The 14942-nt window shown below is 38.0% G+C and overlaps 1 protein-coding gene across 1 annotated transcript; it reads right to left on the reverse strand.

Annotated features, from left to right (window-relative positions):
• Positions 1–47: 47 nt before the first annotated feature.
• Positions 48–7890, reverse strand: wdr53 (WD repeat domain 53). The gene is made up of 3 exons (XM_052106512.1): positions 7842–7890; positions 3569–4060; positions 48–1028 (listed from the first exon to the last, which is right to left on the reverse strand). The coding sequence occupies exons 2-3, from the start codon at positions 4058–4060 to the stop codon at positions 396–398; spliced, it is 1125 nt and encodes a 374-aa protein (XP_051962472.1). The 5' UTR covers positions 7842–7890; the 3' UTR covers positions 48–395.
• Positions 7891–14942: the final 7052 nt, after the last annotated feature.

Raw genomic sequence — 14942 nt, forward strand, 5'->3', positions numbered from 1 at the left:
TACGGTATATTGTCAATTCAACCAAACTATATTGGCGACCATAACTATATTTCCTTGCCCTAGTATTATCAATTAATTCTGAAAGTCAAGATTAACTTTCTCAGGTCAACAATTTCCCCATTTCATTCATGTTGTTTGTTTTGCTACAGGCAAGTGATGCTGTTATTGATATTAAAGGTAAAGTGGCTGATGAATCATTGTCTGGGTCATTAAAAGCAACTGTTAAACGGTTAGAGATGTTGCTGTAGTTTTACTGTGAACTTTGTCATGAATAACTTTTCTGGCCATACAAATTCATCACGAGTATGTCATTGAGTTTCATAAATTACTTTAATAACTTTCAATCCATTTTACTTTCCCACACCCATAAGGAACAGTGATCACACTTTTTGAGTTTATAGTTTCTCAAGCAAGTAGACGGTTGGACTGCAGCTCTGGTCGGTCACCAGAACACTGGGCTTCCCCTTCAGCACAGCTGGACAGATCCAGTTCACTTTCTCTCTGTGATTCAAACACAGTTTTGGTCCGATGTTTCCACATGTGTCTGAACTGGACAAGGCACCTTCAGCTCCCTCTTCCTCCTTCTGCTGATTCAGAGATATTGTCTTCCCTCGTGCTTTATGTCTCTTGTTATGGGTCCTCGCATGTTGCTTGTGCGTCCTTTCATTGGCCACCACAGCGTCTTCACTGAGGTCCCATAGAGACACGAGTCCATCATTCCCACCTGTAGCGAGCCAGTACGGGTGCGACAGGAAGTCGATGAAGTGCGCCTGCGATGCCCCCTGACTGTGAGCTTTGAACATGCCTCGTTTCCACAGCCGCGAGTCTCCAGACACGCGCAGGAGATGCACGCAGCCATCTTCGGCCGCGCACGCAAACACATTACCACAGGATGTGACGCTGACACAGTGAGCAAGTGGTGGGTTGAACATCTGTCCTGCGGTCTGCGGTGGGGTGTTGTCCTGAAGCGCATCTGTGAGACTGAACGACCAGCGTGGACGAACCTTTGGCAGATTCCACAGAATCACCTGCAGATGAACACAGCAACAGGTCAAAGGTCATCATAAGCGATCACACTTTCATCTGTTAAGATGTTGCATTTATGAATAAATTTGTCTTAAAATCTGGTTTGATCATCTAAGTTACAATAATGAACAAACAATCTGTTTTGACTAATAACACAAATTATTGTATTGTTCTTGTACATACGGAATACATCATTCAAACATTCACAGTGTAGGTTGGAAAAAATAAGAGAACCCCTAGTCTTATGATGGCGATGTGAGTTAGAGCTACTTATAAATAGCACTCAAACATTTTGAGTTATTAGTGCTATTCACAAGAAGCATCTGCTGACGTGGACCATGTCTCGCAAAAAAAGATCTCAGAAGAATTATTGCTTTGCATGAAGTTGGAAAGGGTTACAAAGATATCCTGAAGAGTTTAGATATTCATCTGTCCACGTTTAGACAAACTGTCTATAAATGGAGATGATTTAGTACTATAGGTACTCTCACTAGAAGTGGCTGTTAGATATTCATCTGTCCACAGTTACACAAACTGTCTATAAATGGAGATGATTTAGTACTATAGGTACTCTCAATAGAAGTGGCCGTTAGATATTCATCTGTCCACAGTTACACAAACTGTCTATAAATGGAGATGATTTAGTACTATAGGTACTCTCACTAGAAGTGGCTGTTAGATATTCATCTGTCCACAGTTAGACAAACTGTCTATAAATGGAGATGATTTAGTACTATAGGTACTCTCACTAGAAGTGGCTGTTAGATATTCATCTGTCCACAGTTACACAAACTGTCTATAAATGGAGATGATTTAGTACTATAGGTACTCTCACTAGAAGTGGCTGTTAGATATTCATCTGTCCACAGTTAGACAAACTGTCTATAAATGGAGATGATTTAGAACTATAGGTACTCTCTAGAAGTGGCTGTTAGATATTCATCTGTCCATAAATGGAGATGATTTAGTACTATAGGTACTCTCACTAGAAGTGGCCGTTAGATATTCATCTGTACACAGTTACACAAACTGTCTATAAATGGAGATGATTTAGTACTATAGGTACTCTCTCTAGAAGTGGCTGTTAGATATTCATCTGTCCACAGTTAGACAAACTGTCTATAAATGTAGATGATTTAGAACTATAGGTACTCTCTAGAAGTGGCTGTTAGATATTCATCTGTCCATAAATGGAGATGATTTAGTACTATAGGTACTCTCACTAGAAGTGGCCGTCCAGCTAAGATGACTGAAAGGGTTATGAAGTTATCCTGAAGAGTTTAGATATTCATCTGTCCACAGTTAGACAAACTGTCTATAAATGGAGATGATTTAGTACTATAGGTACTCTCACTAGAAGTGGCCGTTAGATATTCATCTGTCCACAGTGAGACAAACTGTCTATAAATGGAGATGATTTAGAGCTATAGGTACTCTCACTAGAAGTGGCCGTCCAGCTAAGATGACTGAAAGGGTTATGAAGTTATCCTGAAGAGTTTAGATATTCATCTGTCCACAGTTAGACAAACTGTCTATAAATGGAGATGATTTAGTACTATAGGTACTCTCACTAGAAGTGGCCGTTAGATATTCATCTGTCCACAGTGAGACAAACTGTCTATAAATGGAGATGATTTAGTACTATAGGTACTCTCACTAGAAGTGGCCGTTAGATATTCATCTGTCCATAAATGGAGATGATTTAGTACTATAGGTACTCTCACTAGAAGTGGCTGACCAGCTAAGATGACTGAAAGGGTTATGAAGTTATCCTGATGAGTTTAGATATTCATCTGTCCACAGTTAGACAAACTGTCTATAAATGGCGATGATTTAGTACTATAGGTACTCTCTAGAAGTGGCTGTTAGATAGTCATCTGTCCATAAATGGAGATGATTTAGTACTATAGGTACTCTCACTAGAAGTGGCCATCCTATGACTCAAAGGGAACACTGCAGAATGATTAATGAGGTAAAAAAATAAACCTAGAGTTACAGATGAAGACTTGAAGGAATCACTGGAACTGGTTAACATCTCTGTTCATGAGTCTACTATACAGAAAACATTAAACAGGCAAAAACATTGCTGCACACCAGAAGTTTGCCAAAGACCACTTTGACACTCCACAGCACTACTGGAATTTTTTTTTTGACTGATTGACTAAGGTTGAACTGTTTGGGAAGAACATGCAGCACTATGTATGGCGTAAAAAGGGCACCACATGCCAACATGAAAACATCATCTCGACGGTGATGTACGGTGGAGGGAGCATCATGATTTTGGGCTGCTTTGCTGCTTCAGGGCCTGGACCACATGACATCATTGAGGGGTAAATTAATTCCCATGTTTATCAAGATATCCTACAGGATAACATCAGGTTGGCTGTTTCTAGCTGAAGCTCAGTAGAAGTTGTGTGATGCAGCAGGAAAATGACCCAAAACATTGAAGTAAATCCACTACAGAATGACTTCAAAAAAGAAAATCCACCTTTGTCACACAAACCTTCATGGATCATTTACCTGTGTGGTGTTTGAGTCTCACCTGCATGTCAAGTCCAGCGGACACTAAACTCTGAGGTCTGTGTGGCCGGAACGTCACAGATGAGCAGATGTTTGTGTGTTTCTGCAGCGTCCTGGTGACGTTTTGAAGCTGTAGATCGACTATCCGTACGGCTCCAGAATCATCGGCCACAGCGAGCGTGTCACCCGTCTCGTTCACAGACAGACAGTTGATCTCGTCTTCGCCCGCGCCCTGCACATCTGTCACGGCTGACTTCAGATTCCTGCCATCCAGCACACTAACAGTCTGTCCGTGAGAAGCGTACAGCAGCGTAGGCACTGACGGTGAGAACGCCACACATGTGACATCATCGGAGCTTATGTGCAGTTTGGACAGTTGCAATCCGTCATGATTCCACATGGTCAGTTCACCTGATTCGGCTCCAGTGGAGATCAGCTGCTCTGATCCATGTGAGACTGCAGCGCAGAGTACGGGTGTCATGTGACCGCCGGACCAACTGTTTGACATCATCATCTACACACACACACACACAAAAACAAACAAAAAACACACAGACACATGCATGCATGTTACTGACGTGTTTATGTGTGTAAGTGCTTAAAGTAACGTTTGGCAGTCATTTTTGAGCAAAATACATTTTCCTGAAACAGATCAACTTTATCTGAGCAGTACAAGACTTGCTGGCTTTTCCTCCATTAGCCATCTGAACAATCAAAAAAAAATTTAAACATTGGTCTTGATTCGATAAGTCTAAGTGGTCGTAAAAATAAATTGCTATTCGCGGTCACGTGCATACATGATCTGGTGAGACTATAAAATGTATTTGTTTTTTTGACAAATGTAACAAAAAACAATGCTCTGTCACAATGCTAAACACACAGAAATGAAGGGGTGAGATGATAACACTCGAAATTAGAGATGCACCGATTGCCGAATTCGATTTCCGATTTTTTGCAAGTGTGACCTGCCAATACCGATTTTACCGATGCCGATTTTCTTTCTAAGAACTATTATTGACCACATATACAAACAAAATCTACCTTTCTTCAATGCTAAATTTTATTTTCATAATAAAATAAATGATTAAACATTACAATTTCCCCCAAACTGCACTAAGTTACAGGATCTTCTCTCACTTAAACAACTCAAAAAATAAAGTGCTCTGTGACTGGAAAGAGGTAGAAATAACAATGAACTGCAAATAAGTTGCTTTATATAACAGATGTCATTTCCCACTATTTTTATAAATGGACCTTTTTCTCTTTATTACTCGTCTAACAAAACAATTCCAAAGATCTGAAAAACTGAAGTGTCCAATACGCTCAACTTACGTTAGATGTCCAAATATCAGTTGTAAAACTGAGCACTGCTTCAGGAACGGCTTGCATACCTGTCAACACTCCCGTTTTTCCCGGGAGTCTCCCGTTTTGTTATTTCGCCCAAAAAAACTCCCGTAATTTGTATGGCCTAAACCACGTTATATGAATAATCACATCAATATATTATTCCAAGGTGGTCCAGTTGCCAGATCTTGAATGAAACGCATCCTGCTCACACAATCGACACATCATACACATTACAAATCATTTGTGACCTCAACCTGGCAACCAAAACCCATTTGCGCTGTTGATATCTGCGCCGGCAGGAGACGCGGGATGTTAAATCAAGCATCACTGGTAGAGGGGAGGAGAAGAATCAGCTGGTGCTCCGGTGAAAAAAACAAAATATACATGTACATTTAACAACAGCTGGATGGAAGAATTGAATTTCATATCCCGAAGCCATACCGACAATGCCCACGCCTTTTGCAATGTGTGTCGCACTGATTTTAATATCGGACGGAGGGAAAAATTACGTTAAATCACAACGGCACAATTTGTATGTATTTAGCCTGCCTCTGCCATCCAGCACCCCCCTTCCCCTCTCCCGGATTTGTGTACCCAAATGTTGACAGATAACAGGCCGCGTGTGTGACATGACACGAGATTAAACGATTCGGGCAACACGACGTCGGAAAGTACCTCCTACTCCGTATCGAGGAAATGTATCAGATTTCTGAACCCTCAGTCCTCAACTATGGAGAACAGCTGGTCATCCAGGACCATGAATTCCATAATTTTCCTCGTAATTGCTTTGGTCTTTTCGCTGCTCATACCAAGGAATGATAGGAGAGGCTGCTGACTTGTGGCTGGCTCTGAGCTCTGGCTAGCTTTAGCCGCTTTCACTTTTTTAGCTTCTTTTTTAAAATGGGCATTTTCAGCTGGGTGATGGTGTTTTCAATGTCTAATTAGGTTTGTTGATCCGAAATTTATTGTGGTGGTTCCCCCACGGTTTACTTTGGCCTTACAATCATTACACATTTCGAACTTTATGTATTCTTCACTCACAGTGACAAATCTTCCACGCCAATGACATGTTTACGTGCGGCTGTAACGTTATTGCCTGCGCCGCTGGCAACAAAACGGACCGGCTTGGAATCGGACAGACATGAGGCTGACCGGCCGGTCACCGATCCGGGCATGCGGAAAATCGGCTAATTCCGGTCCCTGGCCGGTCGATCGGTGCATCTCTACTCAAAATGCTTACACACAGAACTAGGGCATCATTAAGTGGAGCTCTAACCCCATATTATGGTCATTGTTGGCATTACAAGTCATGTGTTGTTTTCCAGCCGATGACAGTAATCTGACACACACATTTGCCAATTACATATTTACTATAGAAAGTTTGAAATAGCCAAATGTTTACTCTGATTCTTCTGTTTTGTACTGTAAATGAATTTCATAATTCTACAGTTAATTTCTGTCTAGATGTTCATTTTTTTGACATTATGCATTTACTTTGAGTTACTACATTTTTATGTTTGAAATAAATGATTGGTTGAATGATTATTCTGTGTTTTCTCTTTGTAACATCATGGTCAGGTTTGATTGCAGCATAATGACATTAACTGCAAAAACTGACACTTCGAATCAATTTTAAAATCTAAACTTTGACAAATAATAGTTTGATAGTGTCTAAATATATATCCATATGCATATCTTGTGATAAAATATAACATTAGGATACAATAAGCCATCAGACTACACAGTAGGTGAATATAGTCATCAATATAGCTAGGGATGCACCGATTGGTAAATTCTGTGCCGATAGCGATGTTTGTCCGATACAGCGGTGCATCCCTAAATATAGCAGCTGTTACTGGCATGACATGATTTTCAAGTCATATAATTTATATTTTGTTCACCAGATGGCAGCAATCTGTCTCCAATTTATGTCACAATCTCATATTTTCTTTATGCTTCAGCTTATAGAAGTGTCGGTTCTCAATTTTTAAAAACAGCTTTTTAACAGCTAAAACTTATTTGTAATGGTAACATTTAGAATTGTACATGCAAATAAGATCAAAATAGCATAAGATACCAAAACAAATTGATAATTGTATTATTTGTACTTTAGGAAAGTGGAAATGGTATCATCATCATAAAAAACGGTTATACATATGACTCTTCTGGTCAAAAATGACGTGAATACCAAAGGGAGGTGCCATTTTTTGGTAATATTTTTTTTTCAATACTATAAGAGGATTAAACATGTCAATTCTGTCGTCACTCGAAGAATCTTCATGCAACTCTAAAATGTAATTTGTGTACAGACTGAAAACTGGTGTGTTGTGGACATGATGTACAGAATGGAGAATGAGATTTGACAACTGTGGTGGACAGGATGATTATCAGTCAATAACTATTTATATTTCATTTTGTTTCTTACACAAAATTCCTATATCATTTAGAAGACTTGGAATATATCACACAAGTAATATGGACTACTTTCATACTTTCCATGTTGCACAGACCAAAAACATTTTTTGATAGATTTTACAGCTGCTATTTTAATTGTGATTTTAGCAAATGTTTTTCCTTAACTTTCTAAAAGTCACTTCATGAGAGAGAAATGGCATAAATCATGTTTGAGTGAACTATTCTTTTTAACTAACTTTTCAAACATTAAATCGATAAGTTAATTTTAGATACTGTAAAATTAGAGAAATTATCAGAACAAGAATAAGAACTATGAATAAAACAGTTCACTTAATACTGAGCAGCACTCGTGTGCTTTATATGTGTCTGTATATAAACGTGTTTATACGGATTTCATATCCGTTTTTTATATAAAAAAAATCAGAAAACGCGAATGTTTTACTTCTTTTACAGCAATGACATTGAACGGGAAGACTCTTAAATACATCAGTTCAAAACATCATGATAAATTATAATTATTATTATTCACAAACCTGTTTAATGAACCGCTGTCACCTCTGTCGCCTGCTGATTGCGTCACAGATACGCAGTCTTGTGTAGATGACGTCAGGCATATGGTACCTTTTAACTTTAATGAAAATAATAATGCATAGAATTATTTATTCTGTGAAACATGTATTTGAACATTTCAAATTGAATATTGATTACTCTTGTTAATTCTGTAATAATGAAAAAGAAACACATTTTCATTTATTCTTTCATTGTGTTTACACATAGATGCTTTGGGTTGATGTTGAAAATCGAATTAAAAGGAAGCTCAATATAGATGTAAAACTGGGTGGACTGATATAATGATATATGTTAATGACTATGGGATAGAAAAGGATAAGCATATATCATTTAATTGTTAGTTTTAATGGGGAAGTTTCATATACATAAAATGAAGTGGTCTGCAATACTGCAATATTTTGTATAAGTGTAAAAATAAAAAAAAAGGTTCTAGGGCTTGTAATATTGTTTGCAAATTCAAAATTGATAGATAAATGACACCTTATCCTTTTGTTTGTTTGTTTGTGTTGTTCTATAGTACTCTGGCATTTTTATATTTATTTGTTGAATTTTCTTATTATTTTAATAACTGAACCCTTTGTATCTGAGATGGAAGTCATGCAATGTTAATTGTGTGGAATTTTCTCCGGATGTTATGTTTAAATAAAATAAAAAACTTGAATGAATATATACAGATTTAACCGTCATTTCATTTACCATATGCAGAAGCATTGCAACATGCTCTCTGCACGAGTCACTCTTTGGTATTAAAGTTCTCCTACACATCACTCATTTGCTCCATCACCAGGTTTCAGTAAGGACGTGGTTTGGGGAAATCACGCTCGTAGATGCAACGCTGCAAGTTTATTTATATAGCACAATTTATACACAATGGCAACTTAAATTGCTTTACATAAAAAATATTTTTAAAAATAATTAAATATATATATATATACAGTTGAAGACAAAATTATTAGCCCCCCTATGAAATTTCAATTCTTTTTCAAATATTTCCCAAGTGACGTTTAACAGAGCAAGGGGATTTTAACAGTATTTCTTATTATAGTTTTCCTCTGGAGAAAGCCTTATTTATTTCAATTTGCCTGGAATAAAATAATTATTAATTTCTTTTTTAAAAACGGCTAAGGTCAATATTATTAGCCCCCTTAAGAAATCACCGTTCCCACAGTGAAACATGGTGGTGGGATTATAATGCTGCGGGGATGTTTCAGTGCGTCTGGAACTGGGAATCTCATCAGGGTAGAAGGAATCATGAAAAAGGAAGAATACGAGAAGATTTTGAAAGACAACCTCAGGCAATCTGCAACAAAACTTGGTTTGGGTCGACATTTCATCTTCCAGCATGATAACGACCCAAAGTATACCTCACTTCTGGTGAAGAACTACCTCCAAACGAGCAAAGTGAACGTCCTTGACTGGCCTGCACAAAGCCCAGACTTGAATCCCATAGAAAACCTGTGGGCCACACTGAAGAATAGAGTTCATGCCAGGAGACCAACAAATCTGGAGGAGCTTGAGAGATATGCTGAGGAGGAATGGGCTGCGACTCCTCAGGAGAAATGCCTAAAACTTGTTGAGAACTACAACAAACGACTAAAGGCTGTTTTCAAGCAAAAGGGATACACTATTGACTATTAACATCAGATGGCTAATCATTTTGTCTTCAACTGTATATATATATATATATATATATATATATATATATATAATTTTAATAATATATTTTTCCAGTATACTGAGTAGGTGTGGCACAGAACACCTCCACCTATTCTTGTGGTGCCAGATCTGTTCAAAACTGCAGATGACTTCATAATGCTCCTTGATATTCACTTCATTTTGGATGTGAAAATGAAACAAAAACTGAATATACAACTTTCTGTTTGTTTTTATTTTATTTTAGTTAGTTGTCAAGGCAAGATTTTTCAATTTGGGATCATTTGTTTATTTTTAATCTAATATTCATATCTTATTTTATTTCAGTAAATTAACATGTTTTTTAATTAGTTTAGTTTTGGTTAACAATAAAAACCCTTCTCAGGACATATTTCAGTGATATCTTTCAGTGAGAAGGAACATTTTCTGCATACTTCTCTAAAAAAATAGCTTAAAGCTATTTGGAGTGGTGGTGGTTTAGTGGTCTAAGCACATAACTGGTAAACTGGTAATCAGAAGGATGCTGGTTCAAGCCCCACAGCCACCACCATTGTGTCCTTGAGCAAGGCACTTAACGCCAGGTTGCTCCGGGGGGGATTGTCCCTGTAATAAGTGCACTGTAAGTCGCTTTGGATAAAAGCGTCTGCCAAATGCATAAATGTAAATGTAAAGCACCTTTAATTAGTCAACTCATTTTTATTTTTAATTGCTCTTTTCACACACATCATTTCAAAGCAGCATTAAGAGATTACAGACATTACAGCTTCTTTTTCTTTAAAGTCATCACTGTGCAGTTTGATGAAAAAACGTGATTGAAGATTATGCCTTAAAAATGATTTATCTTTAGACCCCCAGTGAGCAAGCTTAAGGTGACTGTGGCAAGGAACACAAAACTCCATTAGACATTTACATTTATTCATTTAGCAGACACTTAATCCAAATCGACTTCCAAAAGAGGAATAATACATCATGAGCGATGTATCTTAATGAGACAGCAGTACGAATAGTGCTGCTTTATAAAGTTTCACTAGTATCAGAATGGTAGTATCCAAGACAGATTAGAGTGCAACAAGAATATACTGTATATATAAATATATTATTATTTTATGAGTGCATAGTTAAGTGCACATGGAAAAGATGTGTTTTAGCTGTTTTTTGAAGATCGAGAGTGAGTCAGCTTCACGGATGGAGTTGGGTAGGTCATTACACCAACGTGGTATGATGAAACTGAGAGTCCGGGAAAGTGTTTTGGTGCCTCTTTGTGTTGGTACAACAAGGCGTCGTTCCTTAGCCGACCGCAGGCTTCTGGCAGGAGTGTAGATCTGCAGAAATGTTTTTAGGTATGCTGGAGCAGACCCAGTGACTGTTTTGTACGCCAGCATCAGGGCCTTGAATATAGTACATGCATGAACCGGCAGCCAGTGGAGAGAGACAAAGAGTGGTGTAACATGTGCTCTCTTAGGTTCATTAAAGACCAGACGTGCAGCTGCATTCTGGATCATTTGCAGAGGTCTGATAGCATATGCAGGAATTTCTGCAATGAGAGCATTACAGTAGTCCAGTCTAGTTATGACAAGTGACTGAACGAGCAGTTGTGTGGCATGTACAGAGAGGAAGTGTCTTATCTTCCTGATATTGTAGAAGCTACATGATCGTGCTGTCTTTGAGATATGGTCTGTGAAATTGAGTTGGTTATCGATGGTTACCCCTAGATTTCTGACCGTTTTGGAAGGCGTTATTGTAGTTGCACCCAGCTGCACGGTTGTTTTCAACAGCAGGGTTGGCTGGAAAGACAAGGTGTTTGGTCTTGGCTGGGTTGAGTTGCAAGTGATGTTTCTTCATCCAGCCAGAGGTTCAAGCAGTCACTGTGGTGTCGTTGGGCTGAAAAGACAAGTAGAGTTGCGTGTCATCAGCATAGCAGTGGTAAGAGAAACCATGTGACTGAATGATTGGTCCCAATGATGTTGTGTATATGGAGAAGAGACAGACAGCAGGGCAGTCTCAGTGGAGTGTCCACTTTTGAAGCCTGACTGCTTCTCATCTTGTTCTGTGAGAGATAGGCAGAGATCTGATTGAAAACTGCCCTTTCAAGTTTTTTCACAATGAATGGGATGAGAGACACTGATCTGTAGTATTCTACTTGTGTGGGGTTAAGTGCAGGTTTTTTTAAGCAGCAGGGTTACTTGAACCTGTTTAAATGTAGTGGGGAAAATGCCTGTAAGTAGAGATGTGTTAATTATGTGTGAGAGTGCAGATAGGATGGACGGAGAGATGGCTTGGAGAAGGTGGGAAGGAATAGGGTCAAGGGGACAGGTGGTAGGGTGTTTGGAGAGGAGGAGTTTAGAGACTTAAGGAGTTTAGATAAGATGTTGGTTAATAGAGAAAAATAACCTTGGGGAAAACCAGGCTCACTGTGGTGTCCTGTTCCCCTCTGATTAAACAACATGAATAAGATACCAATATTAGTTATTTATGTACAGTACACATCACAATTTAAAATGATTAAAATAAGTATGTGTTATTGGCCAATGTTTAAACAAAATTATTGTATTAACTGTAAGATGGTGGTGGTGTAGTGGGCTAAAGCACATAACTGGTAATCAGAAGATTGCTGGTTTGAGCCCCACAGTCACCACCATTGTGTCCTTGAGTAAGACACTTAACTCCAGGTTGCTCCGGGGGGATTGTCCCTGTAATAAGGGCTCTGTAAGTCGCTTTGGATAAAAGCATCTGCCAAATGCATAAATGTAAATGTAAGATTAATGAACAGTGTCTAGAATGAATATCCTGAATTAACTGCAGAAGTGCAAACAGATGCATTGTCCTTTGTTATCTGGCTGATGATGGCTGCAATTAATTTATTATCTATGTATTCCATTTTAAGAGTGTAAGTCCACCCTTTGACCAAGGTGATGCAGGCAGAGGTCAGTAATGTGCACTGCAGTTCGACTGTAAGCTTGTGGCAGATTAATTTTGGTCCATCTTAAATCCAAGTTTCAGGCAGTGTCCAGTGATGTATACCATGTCTGACGGTTGGTGGTCAGGCATCAGTCCATCCTCTGTGAAGTCCATCTTAGTAGAATGAAGTGGTGTCTGGCTGGCACAGTCTGCAGTTAGTAGTCATTGCTTAGCAACACATACACAAAATGTAATTCTGTCTTGTGGAACAGAACACTCTTACTTCTATTCACTCCTCCTGGTCTATGTCCCAACATGCTCTATGTGGTCAATGAGAGAGCAGCGACTGGTGATCACGTCGCAAAGAGGAACAAAGTTAATTTCACTATCATTCAGTGAAGGAATAGAAATGTCTTTATATATATATCTTCCCTTGGCTCATTCTTTAGGAAGCATGGCATTTCGTATCATTTTTATGCTGATGATACACAGATGTACCTCCCTATGAAGTCTGGTGATGATTTATCTATTAAATCTCTTTTGAGTGTTTGGAGGATGTACAATGCTGGATAAACAAATATTTTGGTAACACTGTATATGAAGCCCATTATGTATAATGCATTATAACTGCATTATACTGAATTCATAATGTCTCATAATACACCTTTGTTGTAGAACTCCCTGCCTTCCCTACTAAAGAGGAAGCGGGCACCGGGTGTACAATACACGTAGACTATGTATACACGTGTGTTTAATGGTTACTCAGTATATTGTGTACAGTATGTTATGTTCTCCTGTCTCAGTGTTTAGGGACAACACACAACACAAAGACTTTCATTATATCATTATACTTGTAAATGGTGTAGTAACAATAGATTGATTTGAATTGATTATATCTGGTCATTTACATGTACATTTATTTCTTTATTCACACCATAGTCAATTCTGATGTGAAAAAGTGTTCAGTGTTCACAAGACTTTTCAATAATCTGACAGGACATCCCAATCACAATCACTTTGAAGTTTCTCCCTCTGATGAAAACGTTTTCATGCAAGTCTAATTGAAACAGCATAAGATGAAGTCAGGGCCGGATCAATGTAAATATGCTGGAATGTTAGACACCTAATAACAGTCACATTTTTTTAGTCCAACACATTCATTTTCCAAGAATAGATCTTCACAATGCTCAGAATACTGAAAATATAATTGGAGTGTATAATGAAGTTATCTAAAAACATACAATAACTTTAATAAAATTTGTTTAAAAAATAACAGTGCAAAATATTGATTGAAATTCAAGCATTACTCCTAAAAAAGCTATCTTTACCATCTTGTTGATGACCAAATTGCATGTCAAATATAACAGGTAAAATGAGTGTTAAATCTCTTTTTTGTATGGTGTGGTTGATATAAGTGTATTTTGATGGCGTAAAACGTCTCAACCATGTTACCAAATCTACCCTGATAAAGGAAATAGAAAAACAACAGGTCACATGACACTACCACGTGGTGGCGTAGTGGCTAAAGCACAGGGCTGTTAATCAGAAGGTCACAGGTTCTAACCTCACGGCCACCACCACTGTGTCCTTGAGCAAGGCACTTAACTCCAGGTTGCTCCGGGGCGATTGTCCCTGTAATAATTGCACTGTAAGTCGCTTTGGATAAAAGCGTCTGCCAAATGCATGAATGTAAATGTAAACAAGAAATGACATCCTCTAGACATTTGTTAACAGTATGCCCAGAAGAAAGTAAGTGCCTCTGACTATTTTCTATATTCTTTATCATCTTTTCAGCATTTGGTGCCTCTGTCCATCTTAACAACTCAACCCTATTACATTATGAGTGTAAAAGGGTACTTATTTAAAAGTTTTCATTTAATAAATATGACTGTCATGTTCTTGACAGAGACATTTAATTCCTTAATTAGTGTCTTTCCTTGAGAAATTGCTAATATTACATTCACATTTATTCATTTAGCAGACGCTTTTATCCAAAGCAACTTACAAATGAGGAGTACAATAGAATCGATTCAGCCTAAGCAGGCAGTAATAAGAGAAGTGCTTTAATACAAAGTTGAAAATTGCTTAGATAACAAACAGAAAAGAAGGTGAGAGACAGGAGTGAACAAGAATGAGTTCAGAAAAAAAAAACATATATATTAGGGCTGTCGAGTCCCGCGTCCCGCAAGTCATAAGCAGTGTCCAGCATTTCAATTTTGTCTGTATAATTTTTTATCTTTATTATTATTTCGCTATAATTTTATTTAAAAAATTACAAAATCACTCAAAACATTTTTTTATAAGAAAACACTGAACATGCACAGCGCAGCTTTTTTTTCTTGCCAGAGTGGGAAAACACTGGAAAAAAACTGCAACAGAAAAAGTGTCTTTATTCGTATAATAAAGAATTGGAGAAAATATATACATGGTTAAAACCAGTTACAGGTGACCCTAAAAAAGGAGAGTGCAGGCTATGCCACCGAAGTTTCACGGACAGCTCTGCTGAAGCATTT

This window comes from Xyrauchen texanus, chromosome 36, assembly GCF_025860055.1.
Source record: "Xyrauchen texanus isolate HMW12.3.18 chromosome 36, RBS_HiC_50CHRs, whole genome shotgun sequence".
Taxonomy (NCBI): Eukaryota; Metazoa; Chordata; class Actinopteri; order Cypriniformes; family Catostomidae; genus Xyrauchen; species Xyrauchen texanus.

Bases quoted from the DNA above. Each gene is read 5' to 3' on its own strand.
- wdr53 (XM_052106512.1), bottom strand. From the start codon at position 4,060: ATGATGATGTCAAACAGTTGGTCCGGCGGTCACATGACACCCGTACTC. The intron at 1,029-3,568 runs GTGAGACTCAAA...GTTCATCTGCAG, and splicing joins CCGCTGGACTTGACATGCAG to GTGATTCTGTGGAATCTGCC.